The 24,995-nt window shown below is 40.5% G+C and overlaps 1 protein-coding gene across 1 annotated transcript in view; it reads right to left on the reverse strand.

Annotated features, from left to right (window-relative positions):
* The window catches only part of Trpc4 (transient receptor potential cation channel subfamily C member 4), a 137,160-nt gene extending 112,921 nt beyond the window's left edge, over positions 1-24,239 (reverse strand). Inside the window, exon 1 of the mRNA XM_052180968.1 lies at positions 23,862-24,239. Coding sequence (XP_052036928.1) covers positions 23,862-24,239 — 378 coding nt within the window. The remainder of the gene's footprint in view (positions 1-23,861) is intronic.
* Positions 24,240-24,995: the final 756 nt, after the last annotated feature.

Raw genomic sequence — 24,995 nt, forward strand, 5'->3', positions numbered from 1 at the left:
ACACCAGCTTAAAGGCATAAAAACCAGAGTATTACAGTCACCAGTGTTGCAGAACATTTGATTTATGATGGGGAAATCATAAAATCATCATTATGTCATGTTCTATATAAATATATATTATTTCATAGCATTTTTTGGAATTTTTAGTATTAGAAGTTGATGAAATAATAATCATTAATTAATATGTAGGAATTATCTAAGAATAGCTAAAAATTATTGTACATACTATGCTTCAGGTATATAGCAAAAATATGAATTGTCTGAACAGCTATTTTTCCAGAATGATCCCTGAGGATTATGTATAATACCATTGCATGTGAATAGTGGAGTTTGTAGTCTTGTGGATAAGCAGATCATTTATTAAATGACACTTAAGCAATTTTCCACCCAAACAAAATTAGTCCTCTCACTCAGTTTATAACAGTAAATTTAATATGAAGTAAATATTTAAATATTAAAACCAAAAGGCAATATAATTATAGAAAAAATAAATAGTTATGCGGCCCTGGGGTTAAGGAGAACTCTCTTAGCAAAAATGTAAACATGGAATTGAAACCTGAATATTTTATCATTCAGTTCTTGCATGCAGTGTTGAAAAATACCAAGTATGAACTCAGAAAATGAACTAATAAACAACAGCAAAGGACACAGGCAACAAAGGAAGGATACTTACTATCCCTACTACTCAGAGCAGGAATGATTCAAAAAGAGAAATTTCTGTGTCAGGCAAGAGACACATCGATGCCTCGAAATATCTTCCTTACAGGAAAAAAATCAATGCATCAAAAACAAAATGCCAGGATATTTCTCACTGACAGTTACACAAAGGAAAATTAAAACAATAGCAAAATGTGCCATGATCCTACCATGTTGCCAAATTTCAGACAAGGTACAACAGTGACGGAATGGTAGTTTCTGCAGCCTTCTAGGAGGGAACTTGATGCTTCTGTGGGTTCTGAGACCCACACTTTTCACTCCAGAAAACACTTCACACAAGCTGGCATGGTGACAATATTTCTCCATACTTCTCCACACAATTACTTTACTTAACCCCAGGTTCTATCTACACTGAGATTCAACAAAACACACATTAAAAGTTCTTTAAATACTATTTCTACTGGGGATAAAGATATGCTTCAGAGGTTAAGAGAACTTACTGTTCTTGCTGAGGGCCTAGGGGTCAACTCCCAGCATCCACATGGCAGCCCATAACCATCTGCAACCCCAGCCCTAGGGATTCTGACACCCTCTTCCAGCCTGTGTGTTCTCTGAATGCACATGTGTGCAGACATATGGAGGAAAAATTTATACACATAAAAATAGTAAATAAAATGTTTTGTAAGATGCATCTGTATTAAGTATGTACAAACTTTTATTTGTTAATCTTTTTCCCTATGTAAAAATTCTAATTATGGGTCATTTACATTGCATTAAGTATTGTAAATAATTCAGAATTAATATGCAAATGCTGTGCCCTTTTATATAAAGGACTGGAACATGCTAGGAGCATCCAATCTCCTGTGGATAGCAAAAGCAGTCTATGTTACTCTTTACCATGATAGACATTTGGAGCCGATATGGATGTTTTTTCAAAAACCTAAATATTTGAGAAAAGCAGAGCTTTTCTGCATTAACTACACTGTACCAGACATGTCCCTTGTCTGATCCTGATGTACCACAGCATCTCACTTGGTGAGCAAAGACATGGAAACCTGGCATGTTAACATCAAATTCCATCACCATGTTCTTGTTGATTTTTCCTTTTCCTTCCTCTTTAACCAACTGTATCAAACTCTGGAAGACTCTCCAAGCATTCTCACTGCAGTGACAAGTATGGTAACGGTTGATTGTATTTAAGCTGCCTTTCTTTCCTCTAATGTGGACGGGTGAAAGGAGAGGTTGGTACTGTTAATTATCTATGAGAGGAGATGAACAAGCGTTTGAAGAAGCTGGCAAAAATGGTAGCACATACTATGTGAATTCCATTTCCTTGTCTCCTTAAAGGTTCTCTCCGTGGACCTACCGAGGAAGTGATGCGCCCGACATTAACGACATATCCATGTCCATTGTCAGCTTTGCAAAAGATTTTAATTATCAATCACTAATACATTCATTTTAAGTTACATGGATTTATGAAAGCCTATGTAAAGTCCTATTTCAGATAAAATATACTGACCAGCAGACATGCCATTGACTTTGGGAAGTTCAGGGAGCACTTGGGAAATACAACACTGGGGGAACTTTGACAGCTGACTTAAGAGGACAGGAATATTTGCATCGTATGAAATAGGTCATAGACAAACACTTCTCAACTAGGTGACTTACATCATCTAAATGTGGCTTGAGTCTGGTGATACTGCCATAAGCAGCAACTAACACGTATGAAACACCATGCTGAGAACTTGTGTCCCATCTTGGTCAATCTTCAGGATTATTATTAATTTTTTTAGATAAATGTTCTGTTGTATACAAATGAGAATAGCAAGTCTTAGCGAAATTATTTAAGAACCATGTTCATAGTCACACATCCATGCAGCCTGACTTTAAATTATTCAAGATACTATACATTTGTTTGAAAATTATTTTTTATTAATGTGTGTGTGTGTGTGTGCATGTTTGTGTACATGCTAGGCATGGATACTGGGAACCAAACTCAGGTCCCTTGGAAGTGCAACAAGCACTCTTAACCTATGAGCCATCTCTCCAGCCCTGAAACCATGTATCTTCTGGCTAAAGCAACCATAACAGCCTAAGAATTGCTCTTGCCCAGGCACCAAGATAGGATGATCTGCATTAAATCCTGCCTCAACCACTTTTAGCTACATGAAAATAACAAAGCCAGTTAATACCTTTCTATTTCTGCCCTCCCATTCTCTAATGTACACATTTATTTCAGATCATTCTCACTCTAGATTAAGATTCAGAGAAACATATATCAAAGACTTCTCGAAGTTTATTCCCACAGGGTTGTGGTAGAGTTGAAAGGTAAAACTCTGTTGATCTCTATAAATCACCAAGCAGGGCAGTATGTATGACAACCCTGGGGCTGTTTGGAGAAAGAGCAGAGAACTGTCTTGTTCAGTTTCTCCAGATTCATTTGCTTCTCCTCACATAAACATAGTCCCAATTATAGTACTTGATTCATCTGCAAGGTAGAACAACCATTTCCTGGCGGGTAGTTTCATACACCCATATGTCAAGGTTTAGAGGGATTTCTGTTAGTAGAATTTTAAGCTATTGACCCAGAGCATGAAGATCTTTGAGGTGAACTGCTATGTACATGTTCCAATTGGTGATCACTGAACATTCTCTGTATGTATAGATACTGTAAGTTACAGTGAAGAAAAATCTATTAAATGACCTTCAGAAGATGTTAACCAGCAGAGTTTAAATATAGTTTCCTAGGAATTATCAGTAGTTATATGCTAACTCTGGCCCATTATTTGACTTTCCATTTATCTTGACCATGTTTTGCCATCTCCTGTTTGGAAGTCCCTGGTCCTTGGGCATCCATGACTACTTTTCTTGGGATAGTAGGGAGTGGGCATAGGTATTGTTCCAATAATTACAGCTTTCAGAATGCTATTGAAGGACAACACTTGTTCTTCAGTTTTTCTAATCAGAAAAAGAAGCTAAATATGGTCTTGACTTGAGATTCTCTTAAGGAGTTAAATCAATCAAAGGTAGACATAAAAGCCTTCTATAAGTAATACTTCAGTAAGCATAATCTGGTGTCATGATTGTGATTGGCATCTTCATCATCACTGTCATCTCTATGGTAGCCCTCTCTGAGTCTCCCCAGGTGGCATACATCCATTTCACTTTTAGCTGTGTTCCTGCTGAGAATCAATAAAGCCAATGTCCCCTCTGTTCTCTGCACAGCGCTAGCTATTCTGCAGGCATGAACTGTGGGCGGTAAACGTAAAAGTCTATGCTTCCAGCCATTCAATAGCTGCTTAGTGCAGCTGGAGCTTCTGCCACTCATTCTGCCAACTTCCAGGAATAGAGCAATGTGCACAGCAGATAATGTTTTTGTCTTCATTCAGAGAAATAATAAAGACACAGTCCCTGAGTAAACAAGATGATGAATATATTAAAAATGGAAGAATTAGAGAGTTCTCCAAGAAAACACAGTGGAGTAAGAAGAAAGGAAGCGTAGAGCAGAGATTGGATTAAAGCTCTCTGTGGGCAAAGGGAAACGAGGCTGGAACAGTGAGGTATGAGCGGGTCGAGTGATGCCTGTGTGACTAAAGGCAGAGCACTCTTGGAAGAGGGGGCTATGTGAATAAAGACAACAATGCCTGGGAATGCTTGGGCAATCGAAGAGAGGACAGTTGGTTGTGGAAGAGTCTAGATGGTAATATTAGATAAAAGTAGACGATGCAATTATGTGCAAGTTGGATCATATTCAGAACTGTGTCTGCTAAGTCATAGCTAAAATGAGAAGGGCACTGGGACATTTTGAGTGGAGGGATAACACGAAGAACCACTCTGGCATGTGCATTGAGAATGAGGGATGCATTGAGAATGAGTACAAGGATGGAGGATGTGGGTCATCAAGGTAGATAATACTGGGTAGGTATTGAAGCCACTGGGGTTTGTTACTGGAAGATTTAAGATGAAATCCCACATAGTGAGGTCAAGGGTGACTGAACATCCAGACCTGAGCAGAGCAAGTGGAAACTTCTTGAGAACATTCTCAGAGAAGGAGTATAAAGACACAAGAGAGTTCAAGATACAGTCTTTTCAGGTTGATCTTGAAATAGCATTAGGAATATGGACCTCAATATTTGCCGGTTATCAGCATACAAGCAGTATTTAAAACCATGAGCCTGAATGCCATTTTACAAGCGAGAAGTGAGTGCAGGAAGAAAATAGTAGTTAGAGATTTGAACTCTCTGACATTTCAAATTTTAGACTTTGAGAAGATGAGTGAAAAGCTGTAAAGGGTACGGAGAACACAGACAGTGAAGCGGGCGATTGTGTGGTGGAGAACGCAGGATCCCGAGGGAGGTACGGCGCAATACCATTACCATGGTAGTGTGGACTTTCCCTTACAATCAAATCTATTAGTACAAGAAAAAAACAAGAGGTATTACTTCAGGGGGTAGGAAACATGTCCTGTGGGCTTGCTATCTATCTGGGGAAAGAAGGCAAAGAGGTAAGCATGGAGACTAGTGGGAGTCAAGTGTACTCACTCAAAATGAATCAGCATGCTTCAGAACGCAACCAGTCCAGATGGCTCCAGGCCTTTCTGCAGCCCTCTCTGGATTCCTGGTTATAAGACAGAGGAGGCAGAGACTGGAATTTTTCCAGATAATATTACAAAAGGAGTGTGTCCTTCAACCATCCGTTACTGTATCAAGTACTTGCAATGAGCAGCTTAAAAAGACAAATAGATGATTTGGGCTCAGGATGAGAGGATTCAGTCCATGGCAGATATCCTGGATGATTGGGTCTGTGAAGCATATCATGGTGGTCATAGAGGCTCATTAATCTTATGGTCTACTACTCATGACATAGCACCTGGCCCTGGCCCCACATGATAAGGTCCCACCATTCCCTCTAGCACCATGAAAGGGTGCCAGACAACTACAGCAAGGCATTATGGGGAAACCTGAGTGCAGATGGGAGGCTACAATGATGAACCATGGGGCATGTGATGCCACAGGCAAGTAGAATCACCCCGAGCATTGGAATGTCAATTCTAGAAGGAAGGCGCAGGGGTAAAATCACGAGCCTACAGGTTTAGAAAAGATGAACCAAGTGGCCTGGGAGAGATGATAAAGAACAGTCCTAATGAGTGACAGATGCCTACAAGACAGACTCCAACTTCAGACAAACCGTAGCCTTCAAAAACTGGTATGGGAAAAAATTTAATAAAACAACAGAACATCCAAGAATTTCACATATGACTGAGGTAACCAGGCCAGAAGAGAGTGCTGAGACAAACATAAAAGCCGCAAGGAATTAAATTAGGTCAGGGTAGGAAATTACCTGAATGGTAGAAAGAAATGGACATCCAAGCACAACAGGCATTTAGAAACTTGGAACCCTATTAGAGGACCTATCGCTTCATGAGGTACAAAAGAAACTAGGCAGGAAGGCAAAAATACAAATAAGAAACAGTGTTCAAAGCTTCAAGAGGACTGGTGGGATAACTCAGTTGTCCTCAGAGCCCACATTACAAAAAAAAAAAAAAATCAAAGCATCGTGACACATACTTGTGACCTCAGGATCAGGGAGGTGTCACTCAGGTGCATCACTGAGACTCATTGACCAGCCACCCAATCCTAATCGCATAACACCAGGCCAATCAAAGACCCTGTCTCAGAAAACAAAGAAGTAGATAACTGAGGAATAGTAGTATCCAAGGATGAAATTTGCTTTTACACATAGAGATACACTGTGTGGATGCCCACATACATGCAGTTACATGAACATATGCCAAAAAACCCCACCATGAATACAAACACATGCATGCATACAAATACTCACATGCATACAAATACACACACATACACACATGCACATATGCATGTCATAAAGTGTATAAGGGGAAAACAGCAACTCACTAATATAGGCAGAATTATCAATATAATGTCAGATCTCTGTCTGACAGTCTGAAATTCAAGCCCAGGAAATAAAGAACTGCCAACTAAGATGAGGATCTCTAGCAGGGGCATCTTTTTTAAACTGATGGGAAATTCAAGGGAAGCACATGACCACAAAGCAGCATGCTGAAGAGACTTAAGTGAGTATAATATACAGAGGATAATGAAAGAGTGTCAATCCCAAGAGCACAGGAAAGAAAAATCTAGAACAAATGAAAGGACAGACAGCAAAGAAGTAACCCACAGCTCTAACAAGCCATGTCTGGTGCTAACAGGAAAGAAAGTGAAGAACAGTAGTCTAAGCCACACCCCCAAAATCAACAAGAATTGATAAATATGTGTCAATAATGAACTTAACGGTGAGTGCCTTAACCTACTAATAGAATGTCTGATGGGATTAGAAACTGTATCCAATCAGATGGTGTTGCAAGAAATGTACCCACTGGGAAAGATACACATAGATTCAAGGTCAAAGGACAGATGCCAGTCTTTGAAATGAGCAGAAACCAAGTATAATCTACTCTAGCTATTCCGATAGTCAGCACAGGCTGACTGTATTAGTAAGAGGAGTATTTCATCAGGAAGATATAACAATTGTGAAAATACAAGCATCAAGCAGCAATCCTTCATATTTCATAAAACAAACAAAAATAGACATAAAATTTTATATACATCCTCATTCAATGAGAGTGGGTCATTTCAGTACTCTGCTCTTCCCTTTCAATAAGCAATCTACAATAAATCTTAAACCAGTAAAGGCTTGCATTACACAACACTATAGATCAGATGAATTCAACAGATACCTATAGAGTATCATATCCAACAAAGACAAGATATAGTCTTCTCTGGAGCCTGTGGAAAATTTAGGCAATAAAGACACATAGACACATATGACCTATGAAAATTAAATCAGGAATTTAAAAATAACATAAACAGTGAGAAAGACTAAAGCAGTGGTAAAAAGAAATTTCTCTAATTTTACTCTAGATTAAACTCTAGACCCAATTTTCAGAATTTGACTTTAGACTAGACAGAATCAACGTTGTATTATTTCAACCATTTAAAGAAGAGCTAACCACAATGCTCCTCAAACTGTCCCATGAAACGGAAAGGAACAGACCTTTACCAAGTTCACTCTATGAAGCTGGCATTATCTTGAGATCAGAAATGGAAAATTCCAAACAAAGAAAACCACAGATAAATTTCATTGATGAATATAGATGTAAAATTTCACAATAGAAATTTTCAAAACTTAAAGAACACATTGAGGAGATCATACATCATCACCAACCATACCTAACTTGCATTCCAGGAATACAAAGTTCGTTCCCTATACACAAATCAACAAGTCTAATTCAAGACAAAAGCAGCAGTCAGCGATCATTTTTATCAGTACAGAAAAGACACAACAAAATTCAATGTCCCTAAATGATAAAAATACTAAAAAATCAAATCAAAACAAAACAAAAACTAGAATAGAAAACAACAAAAATATAAACATAATAAAAGCTATCAATGCCAAACCCATTGCCAATTATTACTCTAAACTGTTAAAACCTAAAAGCAGGGACTCTAGATCCTGATAAGAAAGATGAGTAACAACTCTCCACATTCAGTATAGTGTTCACATACTTAGCTAGAGTGATAATAGAATAGAATAAAGTGAATTAGAAAGAGGAAAGGAGGAAGCAAATTTCTTCTTATTTGACTCTGTACATTAATGAACCTAAAGATTCTACCAGAACACTCTCACACCCAATCAACCATTCAGTAGCGTAGGAGGATACAAGATCAGCTTATAAAATTAGCAACTTTTCCCTGTGGGAATAATACAGTCAAATAATGAAATGAGTGAAATAAATTAAAAGGAAACTTCCACTCATTTTTAAAAAAATGAACCTAGGATGGTACTAAAGAAGGACATGTAAAACATAAAAATTAAAGAAGATACTAGAATATCTGAAGAACCACCAAAGTCATGGATTGGGTGAATGATACTGTGAAAATGGCTCTATTAAGGAAGTTGATCTATAGACAATACGATCAACATCGAAATCCTGATTCTACTCCCAGAATAGAATCAACAATTACAAAGTTGATATGAAAACAGAACAGTCCCCAGATAACAGAAGCAACACTGCAGAAGTGCAATCTTGGGACTATCACAATTCCGGGGCTAACACAATACTCATGTCACAGAGCCATGGAAAGACCACAATATGGCACAAAACACAGACTAAGCAGTGAGCACAGTGGGCACAGAAATCAAACTGGATGTTTAGACTTACCTAATTTTTGACAAATTCATGAAAAACATGAATGGCTTTGGAGTCAAAGGCTTCAGCATAAGATTTGAAGTGATATACTACTCAGCAATTAAAAACAATGAATTCATGAAATTTGTAGGCAAATGGTTGGAACTGGAAAATATCATCCTAAGTGAGGTAACCCAATCACAAAAGAATACACATGGAATGCAGTCACTGATAAGTGGATATTAACTAGCCCAGAAGCTATGAACACCCAAGACACAGTTAGCATATCAAATGACTCCCATGAAGAAGTAAGGAGAGGGCCCTGGTCCTGGAAAAGCCTGATCCAGCATTGTAGGGGAATACCAGGACAGAGAAAAAAGGAGGGAGATGATTGGAGAATGGGTGGAGAGAAGAAGGCTTATGGGACATATGGGGTGGGGGGAACTGGGAAAGGGGAAAGCATTTGGAATGCAAACAAAGAATTTAGAAAATAAAAAAAGTAGAGGGAGGGGGAATGGTATAGAGGGTTTTGGAGGGGTAACAAAGAAAGGGGGTAGCATTTGAAATGTAAATAAAGCAAATATCTAACTTTAAAAAAAAGATCTGAAGTGATGAAACTGCTAAGGAAAAGCAATTCAAGATGCAGGCATACACAAGAGTGTCTGATGCAGACTCCAGGAGTGCAGGCCATAATCCCATCCCAAGAACTGACATTTTTTTAGTAAACAATGGTTTCAGTTGTTTCTATATTCCATTAAGGTCTTTATTTTGCTGTTCTTTTTGGCTGCATACAAGTTTGTAATTTATATGATAATATATCTATATCTGTCTATCTCTACATAACTTATATAAATATATAGTATAATGCAATCACAAGAAATTAAAAAGTTTGTCAGCAAAGGACACAACCATGACAGTGGAAAGAGAATTTGGAACTAGAACAATAGTCTTTACCAGCTACATTATCAGACAGGGGATGCATATCTTGGCTATACAAGAACTGTAAAAGTTAAACAACAAAAAGCAAATCATCCAGTCAACTAATGCACAAATGAATATACTGGCAGTTCTCAAATACAAAAAATATAAATGGTCAAAAAAGACTTGAAGATGTGTTCCACACACTTACTTAGCCACTGGGTAAGTTCAAATTAAGAATGCTCTGAGAGCCGGGTGGTGGTGGTGCACGCCTTTAATCCCAGCACTTGAGAGGCAGAGGCAGGCGGGATTTCTGTGTTCGAGGCCAGCCTGGTCTTTAGAGTGAGTTCAAGGACAGCCAGGACTACACAGAGAAACCATGTCTCGAAAAAACAAAACAAAACAAAACAAAACAAAACAAAACAAAACAAAACAAAACAAAGACTGCTCTGAGATTTGGTCTCCTCAGCAGAAAAATGATTTAAAAATGCTGGTGAGGGTATTAAAGATGAGGAACACTAATTATCCACTGGTGCAAATATAAAATTATGAATCAATTAAAGAATTCAGTGTTTAAGTTCATACAATGATTAGAAAGAGAACTCCCATATTATTCACTATACCAGTTTTGGTTATATACAAGAAAGACCTCAAGTCAACAGACTTTTAAAAACATCTCTGTGTGCACTTGTGTGATGGTTTGTATTTGCTTGGTCCAGGGAGTAGCACTATTAGAAGGTGTGGCTTTGGAGACCCTCTGCCTAGCTGCCTGAGGATGTTCGGTCTGTTGCTGGCTTCCTTTGGATGAAGATGTAGAAACCTCAGCTTCTCAGGCACCATGCCTGCCTGGATGCTGCCATACGTCCACCTTGATGACAATGTACTGAACCTCTGAACCTGTAAGCCAGCCCCAATTAAATGTTGTCATTTATAAGACTTGTCTTGGTCATGGTGTCTGTTCACAGCAGTAAAACCCTAACTAAGACAATGAGCGTAAAGGGTGTTTCTTTCCCCGTGTTCATGGAGTGTTTCCTGATGAAAAGTGTGTAATTAACCTCTGTGTTCTGGTGTTTGCCACTCAGTGCTAAACAGAATCACTTTGGTCAATTTTGTCATATGCTTTGTAAATTTCCTATTTCAAATATTTTCTATCTTATGATTTTATTCTAAATAAACAAAGATGTTCACCTCATGGTACCCAAAAAACAAAGAGAGTAATGGATCAAGAGTTAGGGAATATCCACAGGGATGTAACTTCCTTCCAACCCCCTAAGGATTGCATCAACTATCAATACAACCATGAGCTGAGGACCAAGCCTTCCACACACTGCCCCTGGAGAATGCTTCTGAGCCAAACCAAGGCCTCACTCAGAACATTTCAGTCCATTTCACAAATATTGCTCCATCTTTAACTGTTCCCCTCCCTGCTGGTCAGCTGTGGTGGACACTAAGGAGTAACCAGGGAAAACCAGGAGTCATATGCACACTGCATCAACTTGTATCTGTTGCAAACCCCTAAACCTTCTCTGGTCTTAGGAAAGTATGGTTGTTCCTGTTGTTTTTATTATGAAGGTGGATGTGAGGAGTATGGAAACTCAACACAGTGGCTCACACTTAGATCAAAACACTCAAAGTGTACAGAATAAGATAGCGGCAAAGGGAAGGCAGACCCCTTTAACTCCATCTCAAGTGCAAATGAGGAAAAAGTCCTGTGTCTAATGTAGAGTAAACCTCCTCCAGCGAGATGGCAGAGCCTGTCATCGCAGAGTCAGAGCTTCATGGATCAGCTCAGAACAAACTCCTGGCAGAGCCCCACCTACCACCAGCTCTGCTTGGCCTGACATTCATCTCCCACACTCCTGTTAATGTGCTGTTCTCACCTCCCTCTTCCCAGCAACCTCTCCATGTGCCAGCAGCATCTCCCTTATTACTGACAATCTCTTCCTGCAACCATCCAGGAGGAAATCAGGCAGTCGGGTTCTGTGCACCCTGTGATGGTAGTGTTATTAAGTTATACCAGGAGCCTCTAGCTGAACAGATTTCAGGACAGTTCTGAAGAGCCATGGGGCTCCAGAACCAGATTTTATTTCCAGGCTGTAGTGCGCTCTCCATTGCTGATACAGCTTATAAGATGACCAAAGAAGGAGTTTAGTAAAACCCACGAAAGCAATCAAACCTGCACTTGACTCTTTCAGGATAGCTATTCAGTCTGTGAGCTTTAAAGTCTGTGTCCGTAATTCCAAATACTGACCTCCAAGCCAGAGTTTCTTCCCTTCAATACCATTGCATCTGCATTTGTCCCTAGTTGGTTCAGCTCTGTTAGGGACTACCTTAGATGAATGTTCCACAAAATCTGTAAGGCTCCCATAAAAGCCGGTAAAATGTACCTTTAATTCAATGCAGCAATTAATGAAGTTGGAAAGGGGGGAGGGTCAGTTAAATTCCGCTGGCCTCTGTGTCAGTAGGATTTAACCAACTACCATGGATTGAAAATAGATACAAAAATTAAAATTGGCCTCTGAACTAATATAGCCTTTTCCTTGATTTTCTCCAGACAATACAAAAATTTATTAGACATTAACATTACAGTAAGCATTGTGTTGGCTTTTGGTTACTGTAATACTTGCTTGACATACCAACCTGTGAAGAAATATGCTTCTGTCAGCTTATAAGTTGGAAGAGCCAGTGGCTGCACTCATTTGGACCTGAGGTGAGGTGGCATGTCATGACGTCATGCTAGATATGCGCATATGATTGGAGTTAGCTGTTTGCTTCCCATGGTGCTGGTGAGAGCAGGGAAGAGGAGAGGCATGTTCCCAACAATCGAAGACCTCTCACTGGGCTCCAACTCTCACAGTCCCACCACATCCTGACAGTTCTACAGGCAGAGGATCACACCTTTAGCATACAGTCCTTTGGGAAATTACATTGTCATTCCCTGCAGAGAATTTCCATGCAAATACAGACCTTTGTCTATAAGGACACAGGCTGCAATATTCTGAAGACTCTTAGCAACGATTCCCCATTTATGTAATTGTAGCAGGCTATTCTAGTTAGCCTCTCTTTATCAAAGGGCAGAAACAAAACTTTCCACAAAGCTTGCTCTGAAATTTTCATAAGGTAGTGATCTCAAATGGTCACAGATTGTTCTAGATCTGCTGCGAGGCTTCAATATAATTTTTAAATGTGTTATAAGCCTAAGGGATGATGTAGCAGTTGAAAGGATCTGAGTTCAATTCCCAGCACCCATATAGTGGCTAACAATCAACCAGAATTCCAGGGGAATCTGACACCCTCTTCTGGCCTCTGCAGACACAAGGCACACATGCCTATATGGGAGCAAAAAATAAAATCATACACAGAAAGTAAAATTCAGAATATAAAGTCTAAATATAGGGTTTTTTCTATTTATTTCCTTATTCTTGATGTCACTGTGCACAAATATGGCTGTACTAGTGCACTGAATTAGTTGCCTATGGATAAAACTTAACCACCATGTCAAACAAACCCATGCACATTCCCTCAGAGATTCCAGAAGCCAAGAAAAAAAATAGTGTTACTAGGTTACACGTGAGACAGGATGAAGATCGGGCAAAGGGAAATCCAGTCAGTCACGCATCTTCACCTCATTTAGGTGAGAAGAGATTACATACCAAGTAATATGTTTGCCACCGCCAACCTTTCTCAGCCTCCAGTATCTGTCTACTTGTGTGAGAGTCAATCTTAAGCTCTTTCACCCTCAAAGCTTGGGATCGGGCATATTTGTCCAGTGTTTTGAATAAATGATTCAAACAATATTGGTGTGGAATGTGAACATCAAGACCTAATTGATGTACAAATTGAATCCACAAAAGACAAATTATGGCAAAGAATATAAGGACAGTTCCTGCAAGCTTAGGAAAGTGAGTCTGATTTGAATTCCTCTCTGCCCACAGTTCTAATATTAAAGCAGTCACATCTATTTTGCCCATGAAGAGGGAAGGGCAACAAGGCAAGTTGTTAGGTCGTGTTCTAGTCAGTGGTGGCTCATTCTGACCACAGTATAGACTTTCCTGGTTCCTACCTCTGCTGTGCTAAATACACTGTGTTAAATACATCCAATGGCTCATTTTTAGAGCTATAATCAGGGAAGAAATTCAACAAGCAAATTCTCACAGAAATGGGTTGGTAGATTTAATTATGACTTTTAGGATGATTTTACTTTTATTTGTGTATCTCCATATGTATCTGCATATATCTGCATGCATGTTTGCCAGTGTACATGCCGATGCCTGAGACAGCTAGAAGACTGTGACAGAGCATGTAACCTAGAGGTACAGAGGGTTGTTAGCCACCTGGTCAACTGTTGGGAGTGGGACTTGAGAGCTGCTAAGAGTAGCCGGTTCTCTTAATCAACGAGCCATCAAGCCAGCCCTAACCACAAAATTTTTAACAGGTTGGAGACCCTTAATAATACATGACCTCGTCAAAGCTTTTCATCAGAGGCAGTGTTTGATAGACTATGTTCTGAGGAACAATTAGCATCTTTTGATGGTCACTTTAATTAAATTAAGTATAGTGAGTCTAAAGTGTTTCTAGAGTGTAAATATATATAATACACTTCAAACAGCATCCAAGTGAAAGGGCTTCCACTGTCTGTGTTCTTGTAAAACACTGTGTACATTCACATTCAAATCTCTAGAATGATTTGATCAGTAGTACTGTCAAGCTCTTCCTTGTTGTGAGAAAGTTAAGACTCAAGTAACTACGTGGTTTTTCTGACCCCCGAAGACAGGAATTCTGCCCAGGCTTTTCCCCCTCTAAGCTCTCAGGACATGTTTTTAACACCCTCCAACCCAAGAATGACTCAGTTTCTGTGCCAGGAAATGGATACTGTTTGTCTAGGACATCTACGAGGTAAGAGAGGAGACTCCACACTTGTAGAGTTTTTCTTTTTGGAGCATGTGTTGCATTTGCTTTTCAACTGATGTTTTCCAACCTGTGGCCTTCTGACGTATCTGATGTGTTTTGCTTTTAGTGTGAACAGTGTTGTGGTGTGCTCACAGGATGGAACAAGAGAGCACATCCCCAAAGGATGATGGGTGACTGATGACGTTCACATGGCCAAGGCAGTGACCCACAGATGGGCAAGAAGAGCTAATTGTCATAGTAACAGTGTTTCAAAGGGCTGAGCTTTAATAAGATTTCATCTGAAGCTACTCACTCTTCTCATGGTCGCCATTCACCAGCTGACTAAACAATCTATGCTCCGTGCTGGAAGAGCTTTAAAATTCCCTGCTGTGGAATAATAAAACTCAACTTTTTTTCAGATCTTCAAAGTACTTGTTAATATTGGCTACATTGCATTATTAAAAAAAAAAACAAGTTGGGAGAAGATTGTTAGCTATTTAACTCTAGAGGCACATTAAAATATTGCACAGCATTTGTATTGATCACTTTAAATCAGAGTTTAAATAAAGCAGAATTGTTGACTGTTGGCGTCATTAGATCTCAAAGCAGGATAAACATTTTGAAGCGGTGAGAAAGGATGATGTTTTGTGTATTTTTGATACAGAGTCTCACTCTACAGTCCAGGCTACCCCTGAACCCATAATCATCTTCCTGCCTTGGCATCTCAAATGCAAGGATTGTCTTGGCATAACATTACAATGCCTGGCTTGGAAAATGACATCTGTACCCCTCATTATTTATTTTTCTTGTGCTCTTCTATTCTCTTGCCTGCTGTGAATTTTAATAGTAGTTGATCATGGATTCGGGGATCTTTGGACTCATTTAGTTTACTAATAGCAGACAGAGTCACACCGTGTGCTCGCTGTTGATAGCCCAGATTTGACCTAAGGCAGGATTTCAGGTAAACAGTGAAGGACAGTCACAGTTTGCATTATGCCAGTGAATCCATTCCCAGTAAAGGAAACCCAATAAACCTTTGCACAGTTTCTGATTCTTGAAACAGAAAGCAAATGGAAGCAACATAAAATACTGTATTTGTTTAAAAAACAGGTCTGCATCCAGTACCCAGAGATATATTTACTAAATATTCACAGACAGTGAAAAGGGTTATAGAGTTCTAGTTATTGGTATTTTTTCTGGAACATATTTTTGAATTAACATGCTAATGCCAGAATTCCATTTCATGCTCTTTGATTTTTCTGATTTCATAATAGTTAATGTTTCTAAAGTCACAGAATTGTATTATTAAGACTACTGAGACTGTAAACCCATCCCCATATGCACTGGCATGGAAAGAAAAGAGCAAACTGTACTCACCCAGAGCTGGTTCCCTATTTTCAAACACGAACAAAGAAGTCATATGTATTGGGGGGTAAACTGTAAGACATTCTGGGTTATTGATCCATATGTATTTGCAGGAGGACAGAGACAATGGCCTGGTATAGTGATGGTAGCATTATTACATTGGTTTCACATGTAAATTTATAAAAATAAAACATTTAAGCATCAAAGCTGGTGGGGTTAAAATAACATGGTCTCAGAACCATAGCTCAGGGAGATGCAGAATTCTCAAATCAAAAGTGGAGAAGAGAGCCAGAAGACAGCCTTCTGTTAGTGTCTTGGCCTTTCCCAGCACTCCACGGCTTCCAGTGACTATTGTCCAGATGCTGTAGCCATGTCAAAAAGGACAGAGGGCCACAATTAATATTTATTGAGCAACTAGACTTAAAATGGCATCCTAATATTTAGTACAAATACACAGAATACATAGAACCAGAACATTTTTAAAAATATGTCCATTCTGCACCTTAAATTAGAACAATTAATGATTCTAATGTCCCCTATGCAAATTGATGCTGTGGCTAGAGCCAGGCCAGCTGGATGAGTGGTTGTTTTCAAGAAGCCAGAAGTTTCAAGACTGATGACTCCTGGCTTTGCCACCTGGGAAATGTCACTCAAGATGAATCCTTTCCATTTCCTCACCTACTGGAAGGAACAAGCATGGATTCTATGAATTTCAGCCTCCCCTAAGTCCCAGCTCCTCTAGTGTTATGTCCAGACTAGTGTCATCCTCTTCCATGAACTTGCTTATTTCTACATAAATTTCAGGGTGTCGTTGTTGCTCTGACCCCGTTGGGGTGGGGGACTTACCAAGGTGGTAGAGGCATAGGCTCTTCCTATACACACCACTAATGAGCTAATAGCTGTCACCCGTGCCTTTCAACTGTCACAGGGACAATCCCTCAATGTCTATACAGATTCCAAATATGCTTTCCATATCCTCCTGTCCCACGCTGCTATCTGGAAAGAGTGCGGGTTACTTTACACAGCAAGAGGATCAGTAACTAATGCAAACCATATTTTAGCCTTGCTAAAGGCCTCCCATCTCCCCACAGCTATTGGGATTGTCCACTGCAGATCCCACTAGACGATGACTCTATTGTATCTAAGGGAAACAACTGAGCTGATGAAGCAGCTCGAGCTGCGGCCCTTAGGGGGCTAAACTCATTTCACCTTCCCCAAGACATCCTTACACTACAACCCACATCTCTATCTCCACCCCATGACACTCGCCAAAGTCTATCCTATCTTCACCAACCCTTTCATCCTAACAGCTGAGCATTATCTTCTTTTGTTAAGACACACTTACAGCCTACTTCTGAAGACTTAAATTTCTTAAAATCCATCACTGCTTCTTGTAAAATCTGTCAGATGTCAGATTACAACTCGAGGTATCGTAGTACCCCTTTCCCTACCCATCAGGCTAGAGGTTCCCTTCCTGGCACTGACTGGCAACTTGACTTTACCAATATGCCTACAGTCAAGTGTGCCAAGTACCTCCTGGTCTTGGTGGACACCTTCTTGGGGTGGGTAGAAGCCTTTCCCACCACTAACAAAAGGGCTCAGACAGTCTCTGATCTCCTCCTCTGAGAGATCATACCCCGATTTGGTGTTCCAGCCTCCCTTCAGTCAGACAATAGTCCTGAATTTACTTCCCAGATTTCTCAGAGTCTATCTAAGGCCTTAAACATCCCTTGGCATTTTCACATTCCCTACTATCCTCAATCTTCAGGTATCACTATTTAAAAACCACTCTTGCTAAGCTATCACAGGAACTTCACCTTGAGTGGGTAAAACTCCTACCTCTGGCTCTTTTCAGGCTACGAGCTCTCCCCAAATGACCTCTTCTTATCTCACCCTTTGAACTCATGTATGGACTCCAGTTTTAACTCCTGGTCTTTCACCTAAATGCTCTCCCCTCCCAGACCACCTACTCACCCCATTGCTTTGCCACCTTCGCTCTCTCCTATGGGACTTTGCTGACCACCCTCTACCGTGGCCACAGACTGTCTCCTGTCCACTACCTGTCAACATTGGAGACTAAGTCCTCTTATCCCCTCCAGATCAACGGCCCTCACCCCTCTCTCCCAAATGGCAGGGCCCTTTTAAGGTGATTCTTGTGATCCCTACAGCTGCTAAACTCGAAGGATTTCCTCATTGGGTCCATCTATCTCACCTTAAAACTTTCATCCTTCCACCTAAAAATGACTCTTCTTCATACACGTCAACCATAACAGGACCATACTCTATTAAACTCCAGAGGACATCGAGCCCATCCACCTTGTCCCCAGTTCCAGAACATGAGACTCCACTCCGGCAGCCGAGCTCGACCTCATTGGATTAGACATGGGTTTCTTGTACTACCCCTGCTGTTCTTTGTTTCAATCCAGGGCAGTCCTTAAATATGGAGATTTGAGGTTCAAGAAACCCCCACAGATAACAGTCTTTCCAAATAGGGTCAGGAAACTGCTCCATAGCCGGATGCCAGGAACTGATCCAAATCGCGATCACCCCTGTATCTGTTACCCCATCTAAGTATTATGATCTCTATACTTGCTTTCTCTTTGACCAGACAGAAGATTATTGTAAAAAAAATGGCCAGACGAATATGGGGGCTGCCCATATTGGTCTTGTCAGATACATAGGCTAGGATCACAGGGCAATCATTTCTTCTATCAACACCGCAAGACAATTTTCTTCTACATACAAGACTTGTGGGATTCCAGGTGGGAGACAGGAGTTGTTGGTAAGTTCTATCATAAAAACCAGCCCAGTTCCCACTTTACTACCTTTTCAAAGGGTGGGATTCCTCTGGGTTTCAATTGTACATCTTAGAAAATTTTCCTTTCTCCCAAATGTACTTAGTCTTATTCCCTAACTATACTAATGTGTTTCAACATCTTGTTAAGTCCAGGCCCTTGCCATATCCAGGACAGCTCCAGAGAAGCAACCTTCAGATGCTCCAATCTCCTCTCAGCTTCTCCAGACGCAGACAGCTTCTACTGGACCTGTTCTCCCGATCTATCCTCAAATGACTCTACAAACCCTGGACAGCAAGGAAGCAGCCAGTCCTCCTGAGACTGGACAATCACCCCCCATACCCCTTTCTCTAGGTTCCCCAGAGACACACCGCCCCAATGTCAGCATGAAGCAGCCAGATCTCAACAACAACCCTATTCCTGCCTCGCCGTATTCGCCTTCACTTCTTTTCTTTTTTAATTAATCAAATATTGTAGAATGTTGGTGTTCTGGCTAAGCTCCACCCCACACCTACCTGGCAATAGCCATGTATGCTCCGCCCCAGAGATCTGGCCCACTATAAGAGGGGCTACTTGCCCCTCCTCTCTTTCTTTGCTCTCTCCTCTTTCCCACATACTCTCACCTCTCTGCCCCTTGGGCTCTCCTTCCCCCCTCCATGTGGTCATGGCCGGCCTCCACTCCACTTCTCTACTCTCTCTCTCTCTCTCTTCCTTTCTCTACCACTAACTCCCATCCCCTACTCTGAATAAACTCTATTCTATACCATGCCTGTGTGTGTGTGTGTGGTCCCTCAGGGGGCAGAGGTACCCAGGCAAAGGCCTGCCTGGGCATCCTCTTCCCCATGCCACTGTGCCACACTCCCTTAACCCCCCATCCTCCTCTTTTTAAGCCCTCTCAGTCGTTTCCTGTCAGGAGCCGCAGGTGGGGACCAGCCACTCATCAGGCCCATCCTGGGAGTCTGAGGATGCTAAAACTGCAACACGTTGGTGCAGATGAGGAGTGGGGAAGCCTGTCCTGCCTATGGAGAAGCATGTATTGGGCAAATGCAACTGTAATTGACCTGGCCTCCGAAGACATCTAGGAGGCAAGTCAACTGGAAACAGTTCAAATTCAAGTAACCAATCCACTGACTAAAATATGAGGCTGAGAGCTCATCCATGGCTGCTGTCTCTTGGGAAGAGAGGTCCTGTGAAGGCTAGAGAGTTTAGAAAAACAAAACATACAGAGGACACCAGTGTTAGGATGCTAGCAAGAGAGCTGTCTCTGTGAGGATACGCAATGTGCCACCTTCACACAGGTGTCGAGAACCACGGGTTGTCTGTGCCCTCACTACACCGAAGACAACAACTATTGTCAAAAACCTCGACATGCTGAAACCTGATTTATGAAGAACTACATTAAGTACAGAAGGAGGATTATGATCATCTTTTACTTAACTAGAGAAACTAAACTTTTTCATTAAAAGCTATACCGAGAAGAGTCATTTGATGTGCTAGAACCCATAAACACTTCAAGACAATTAAGGCTAAGCTGTGAGAAGCTGTTGGGAACTACAGGGATGCGGGTGCTTGTTTGCCGTCCTTACTGAAGAGTATCTACTCATCCAGACCCCATTAGACCTCTATTTCTAATTAACTGAAGTATCAATAGTCACTCACAAGTAAATATAACCAATCTGGTCCCTTGGTCCTTTTCTCCTGGAGTCTATTTTAGCCAGTGCTCTTATAATTTCCCAAGGCATTAAACCAAGCATCACTATGTTTTCCCTTTGCATGTCTCCTGCTCCCTCACACCCACTACCCTGTAACAGTGTGTTGATGAAATCCAGTTATTTTAACTTTATAAAGATGACAGAATGCTTTTCTTTGTCTTTTCTGTTGTGACCATGGTGGGTTTTTCCTATTCTTTCTCCATAACTAGAGCATAACACCTTTGAGAATAGGAATTGCTGTCTCTCTTTAGGCTCCAGCCCAAGACCTACCAGGCTAAACCAGCAGAAATTCTCCCTGGTGAGTGTAATTAAGAAGTACACCAATTCATTTCAAGTCTCCCAGTGCTCATAACTGGAGTGTGCCACCAAACACTGGATCTTTTCCAGAGGAAAAGTTTGTAGCATGTGACAAATTTGTAAAATAATGATAATATATCAATAAAGTAGTCATATTTCAGGATCTTAGTGATTTGTTAATAATTAGTTTTTAATGGTTTTATCTTAGAACCCCTTCCTTGGCCTTCACCTCAAGTTACATTGATCAGACCTAGTAGATTATTACTGTTTCCATGCCTTAACACCTTGCTCCAGTGACCTCAGCATTAGTATTGGTGTGTTTTAGAATATTTCGGGATAAATATGTATCTGTACATGTGTGGATACATCTTTATCTGTGGCATACCCCAGTACACAAAATTATTTCAATAATTGTAAGTGTTGCCCAAAAACCTATACTTTATTTGAGAAAAATAGGTCCAGTTAAAAATATCATTATGATTTTTATCATTGATAAAAATATCACAAGATGTGTGAAAAGTGGCATTCCAATTGATGTTGTCTGAGTCTAAAAGATGTGCTGCCTAATGAAATCACACATATACCACCAAACACTAATGGGGTTTAACACAGCTCTGGACACATCCTTTATGGACTTTTATGGACTGAACTGTATATGCTCATGCTGCCAAAGCATCATTGCTATTGTGCAGCAGACCAGGAACTCTAAGATAGCCTGAGATTGTTCTTTAAAAATTATCAAGTTCAAATCAAAAAGGACAGTTTTTCCTTAATATCCTTCTCCAAAGTAGAGTTCTGAAATGCACAAATAGAAAAGGGATTCTTGGCCAGATGCCTCATGTGAGAGACATCTTCCAGAAGCACATGGCCTGGGAAGCCTCAGAGTCTTGGCAGACTGCAAACCTTTACTACTTTCTATTAATAATCATGGTCCAAGTGCCTGGAAGGAGCCAGGACCTACTTGTAAGATGAGGACTTAGCTCAGAAGTTGAAAGTTTTTCAACAAACACTCTCATCAGAGCAGGTACCTTCTCCAGACTCCAGAATTCTCCAGTTTGCATAAATGGCAGTGTCTAATGAGACACTGAAGAACCCTCTAGAAAGTGAACCGATGAGTCTCTTCAGTAATATGTGAAAAAAATACATTAAATGCTGATTTTGTCCTATAGGCTTCTGAGCATCTATGGTGGTCTACATGGAACACTTAGCACCTGACCTATGGCTACTTCAGCAAAACTACAAGGGAGTATACAATATAGTGTGTTGCTAGTAGATTGTATAGATGCTTTTGGACTATAATCACAGGCACAAATGTAAAGCCCAAAGGTTTTAAGGATAGCATATTGGGTCGTCAATGTTCTTTAGAAGCTCCTGTACTGAAGCTTTGGCCCCAGGGTATCAGTTTTCAAAAGTCAATTTTTGGGACTTAATTGAGGCTTTCATCATGTGAATACATTATTCTAGTACTTGATGCCTAGATTTGTGAGCTATAGAAAGAAACTCTTGCACATAGCGTCCAGTTGGAGGAAGGATACTGTGGAAGCCGTGACCTTGAAAGGTCCTTTCTCTTTGCTTCTTTGCCCTGTGAGTCAATGGGCATTCTCTCTGTCTTATCTTCTCCACCGTGCTGTTCTGTCTCACCACAGGTCCCATGATATAAAGCTGAACAACCATGGGCTATAATCTCTGAAGTGTGAGAATCTACATTTACTCCCCTTAGCTGGTTACTTTTTGAGCCTGTGTCACAGAGATGTAACTCAACCACTAAGAGAGCAGAACCTCAGCTTATACCCACTCGCCCAGATTCCTACTTTCTCCATCTGGGCAATTGAAGCCTCTTAGTGGTGTAACACTGGCGTCAATCAACTGAGTGTCTTTAGCTGTTACTATAACTTTATGCCCCAATCTAGGTTTGCTTAAGTTTCCAAGGGTCAATGAAAACTTGATCCTACCAATGAAGTTGAACAACGTAAGAAAGTAGTCCACAACTGTATATGAAACACAAGAAAGCTGGCAAAGCAATAAGCAGAGAAGTATAATTTGTTTAGAGTTTTAGTTTATCAAAGTTTTGGTTCATGGAAGAAGGAGTGAATGAGGGTGAGATTTGAGAATGAATCATCAGTTACAGCATCTCAGAACTTGAAGAGATGCTCAGCCTCAGTGTTCAACCTACTAACTGTGAAGATCTTGATAAAAGTTCTTCAGAGAAGCAAAGGCAATAGAGTAGACACAGCACAGTCTGGATATGCAATTCCTCCTACACAATCATTTTCAGACACAGAAAACTGTCTATTGTCAAACAGGCAGCAGTTTCTAGAAGTGGAATTGACACATCTTCCGTGATTCCACTTTGAAAGATGGATTTGGGAGCCATGGTAGCATCTACAATGGCTTTGCCATTAGGCTTAATGCAAGAAAGTAGAGTGGCCAATGTCTGGGAAACAGGATCTAACAGGCCATTCCAGCACAGAGAAGGGCAGTGTCAAAGCAAAAGATGGAGACATTAAAAGATGGCTTGCTTGTTCCCATCAACAGTCGCTCCATTTCTATGGAGGTAAACAAGAAGAGAGACAGCAAGACACACGGCACCGAATTTACATCTTGATTCATGGCAATCAAGTACTTTTACACTTCTGCCATTGCTACACTTCTGCCACTGGCAGTCCCGTTAAGGGAAAATTTGAGCTTCTTTCTAGCAGTCATTTATACTTCCTTAAGTATTAATTTGCAAGAAGCCTTGAGAGAGTGTTAACAGACAATATTAAAATAATTAGATGGTTGCATTTGCTTTTATGGGCAGCAACCCATAATATGCAAGGAGGGTAAATAGTAAAACAATCCAACAAATTATAGTTAGATAGTTCAGAATGTTAAAATGAAACGAAAGACCAAAGGAAAGTCATACACACACACACACACACACACACACACACACACACACACACACGGTGTTTACAAATCTAAAGAAATTTCTTTTGGCAAAATAACCCGAAAACAACACACTCTCACACCCACCTGCTTCTCTCCACTTGGCTTTTTGTGGTTCAGCAACAGCTCCACAGCTCCAACCACCTCTTTTCTGATGGCGTGAAGCAGCGCATCGCCAACGTAGACATTGAAACTCAACAATAGCTCAATAAGCTCCAGGTTCTCGTTTTCAATGGCAATGAGAAGAGCAGTCCTTCCAAGGGGGTCAATGCAGTTAATGTTGATTTTAAAGTAAATCTCAGCTTCCTCCAGAGATTTCTTGACGCTGGCATAGTCCCCCTTCTCCACAGCATTCAAGTAGGCTTTCTCCGATGGTGAGAGCTCAGACTCTGCTCTGACAATCCTCAGTGGGATGCGGTCTCTGTAGGGGGCGTTGACATTTCTTTTGTAATAGAACTGAGCCATGCTTCAGGCCATGCTAGTCCATCAGCTCTAGAAGCACACAGAGAAAGCAAAGGGTGAGCCCCTGCATGCCTATTAAATTAGGCATCGAGCATTATATCAAACGCACAATCATTATCAACAACAATAGCGTCTCTATTGATTAGTAAAAGATGCTTTTCCTTAGGTAACAAAAACAGTTACCTATCAGAAAATGCCTAGAAAATAGAGGTTAAAATTTCTTTTAAAAATATTTAATTAGGTGCATGTACCTGTGACAGTTTATGTGCACCACACGCATGCAGGTGCTCACAGAGGTCAGAAGAGAGCATGGGAGTTTCTGGAACTAGAGTTACAAACTGGTATGAGGTACCAAGTAGGGTCTGGGAATTGAACTCAGGCTCTTTGCAAGAGCAGTCAATGCTCTTAACCACTGAGCCATCTATCTCAGCAGGCCCAACAACATCAAATCTAACCGTAGAAAAATACCTTAAAATTTTAAAGTAACATTTAGCTGAGACTTCAGTTGGAGTCTTTGAGAAATTATTTGCAAATATACATATTTATACACACATATGAATATAGGCATGTATACACATATGTATGTATGTGTCCATACACACACACACACACACACACACACGTGCAAAGCATGTTAAAAATTAGAAGTCATTCCTTTACAGTTCCATCAGTAATGTTCAAATATACCATTCACTATAAGCTGAACATTAAGCCGGGGTTACAGTTGTAGAGTCCTGTCGTGGTAGAAAAACACCTTCT

The sequence above is a fragment of the Apodemus sylvaticus genome, chromosome 4, assembly GCF_947179515.1.
Source record: "Apodemus sylvaticus chromosome 4, mApoSyl1.1, whole genome shotgun sequence".
NCBI lineage: Eukaryota > Metazoa > Chordata > Mammalia > Rodentia > Muridae > Apodemus > Apodemus sylvaticus.